General features: G+C 49.0%; 1 protein-coding gene across 1 annotated transcript in view; it reads right to left on the bottom strand.

The window, feature by feature from the left end:
- Positions 1–885: 885 nt before the first annotated feature.
- The window catches only part of LOC147603736 (glycosyltransferase BC10-like), a 2,289-nt gene continuing 674 nt past the window's right edge, over positions 886–2,500 (bottom strand). Inside the window, exon 1 of the mRNA XM_086796212.1 lies at positions 886–2,500. This exon is cut by the window's right edge and continues 674 nt beyond it. Within this exon, the coding sequence (XP_086652338.1) occupies positions 1,351–2,500 (1,150 nt within the window). The 3' untranslated portion in view covers positions 886–1,350.

Genomic DNA, 2,500 nt, shown 5'->3' with positions numbered 1-2,500 from the left:
TTTTATATGAGGGAAGCACAAGGTTTTGATAGCTCATGTAGGATAACTTTGACTAAGTGACTTGGTACTCTAATATCACTCATTTCAACACCCCCCCTTGATGCTAGATTGGGTGTAATTTTTAGGCTTTCACTCTTCCTCTCTCTCCCCTTATGCTGGGCTACTTTGGCCTTTGTGCTACTTTGACACTATAGCTACTTTGGCTATAAATTTCAACTTGAGTACATCATATAGCCTCAGAGGCTGATTACATAGAGACAAGAGGGGTGAAGTATACAATCTATGTCTCTCTCTCTCTCTCTCTCTCTCTCTCTCTCTCTCTCTCTCTCTCTCTCTCTCTCTCCTCCTCCTCCATTCCTACTCCCATCTCTCTCCTCTCTCTCTCTCTCTCTCTCTCACACACACACACACACACACATGCATATGCACATGCACCCTCTCTCTCTCTCTCTCTCTCTCTCAACCTTTGATGCCACGCCCACTCTTCCAAGGATCAGAAAAATGCAATAAACATTTATTAAGAAGAAAGAGGAGAGTATTGCTTCACAAGAGTGGCCACCATCATCATCATTATGCCATGTCATCATCTACATTATACATGGAAATGGTTTTTAAATAATTATGAGCACCATCACTTTAAAAAATAAAAAACCAAAAACTAGATACATAGCTTTTGCATAATTGTGAAAATTTGAGAGAGAGCCTTTTAAAATAAAAATCCAAGCCATCCAATTGGTGGCAAGGATTACAATACAACTAGCCCAACCACTTTTGTAAATGAAATTTGTGAAACAACAAAAAATGTACACCCTTAGATTTATCGAGATGACATGAATAAGCGGAACAACAAAAATTGTACACCCTTAGATTTATCAAGATGACATGGAATAAAGCATAGGGTGTATATTAAATTATGTTCACCACAAAAATTGTACACCCTTAGATTTATCAGGATGACAAGGAATAAAGCATAGGGTGTATATTAAATTATGTTCACCACCTGGCTTTTGACTGAGCAAAACTATCCATCCCTACTATATGGTGCATAAGGCATGACCAATAAAGCGAGTCCAATTTTAAGGGGGAAAGAAGACTTGAACAATATTATAGTTTTATTGGACAAAAGTTACAATCCTTGTAAGGCTTGAAGGGTGGTTGCACCTACTGCCTACAGGCTAAAAAGATGTGGGAATGAGGCGATAGATAGGGGTAACATGTATTCAGTGATGATGTGAGAGAGGAGGTCAGTTGAGGAGGGGCAGGCTATATACATAATTAATCTGAGTGTGAAACGGGGGGGCTACATAATTAATCTGAGGTTTGCAACAGTGTGAAACGAGGAAGGGCACCTCACGTTGTGTGGGCCCTGGCCTCTTCTTCCAAGATCAGGGGTGACAACGCTAGCAGGGCGTCGAGGCAAGCGTCGGCGAACTTCCTGGCGAAGAGGAAGGTGTCTTTGCGGCGGAGCGAGCGTATCAGCTTCCGTCCCACCTCATCCTTGCCGAAGGTCCGCGGATGTCCTCCGACGCTGTGCGACCAATCCACGTACGTGAGAGTGAAGCGTGTTGAGCCCCCCGGGTCTGCCATGTCGATGAGCGTTGGAAAGTAGTGCTCCTCAGCGTAGCACGTGTGAGCGCTCACGCACGGTAGCCGGAACTTGCTCCACAGCTTCGTGTCCGCCACCACCATGACGGCGTGCTTGCGAGTCAGCACGAAAAACTGGGAGCCCACCCTGAAGCTGGAAAACGGCACCTCCGGCAGCATCACCGCCTCCGACCCCCGCGCCACGTATCTTGAGTGCAAAGTGGGCGCCTTCTCCAAGATCTCGATGAAGCTTCTCTCTGACCCTGTCACGCGGGCATACACGCTGTGGAAGCCCCGCAGCGGGATACAGCTCTCCGACACCACCGCGAAGTAGCGGTTAAGGGGGTCATCCAGGAGGGCGTTGGCTATTAGGCGGCGCTCCGCTGCTACCAGGCTGGGCGTCCCACGCTCCGTGTGGTCGGACGGAACGAGCCTGCCCCAGAACACGCCCCATGTCTTGCGATCGAAGAGCCCCACTCGGAAGGGGTCCAGGTGGACGTAGATGTTGTAGAGGTGCTCGTGGCCTCGGAAGAAACGGTTCCACAGAGGCGCGAATGGTAAAGGCCGCGTCGTTAAAAACAAGAAGGCTATCTTCGGTGGCTGTATGCTGCTATGCGGGCGCGCTGCTCTCGACCCCAAGCATGAAGCCCTCCTCTTGCCGGACGACTTAGATGCAGCAGACCACGACGCATTATACAAGTAGCCCCGCAAGAGCTCACCGACATAGCTGGCTGAGCGCCCTAAATCAGAATAGTTCAGCCCTCCTCCTCCTCCCACATGTGCAGACAGCTCAGTCTCCGCTTTGAGCACTCTGTCCAGCAATTCCTCGTCCGTCCAACTGTGAGAGAGCCGTGATCCCCGCTCTTCCAACACCGTGCTCACCATGCAGTCGTTGTGAAGGACGCTTCCAGCATGT

This window comes from Cibotium barometz, chromosome 63 (genome assembly GCF_041138505.1).
Source record: "Cibotium barometz isolate CiBa-2024 chromosome 63, ASM4113850v1, whole genome shotgun sequence".
Taxonomy (NCBI): Eukaryota; Viridiplantae; Streptophyta; class Polypodiopsida; order Cyatheales; family Cibotiaceae; genus Cibotium; species Cibotium barometz.
This window is presented reverse-complemented; position numbering and strand designations above follow the sequence as displayed.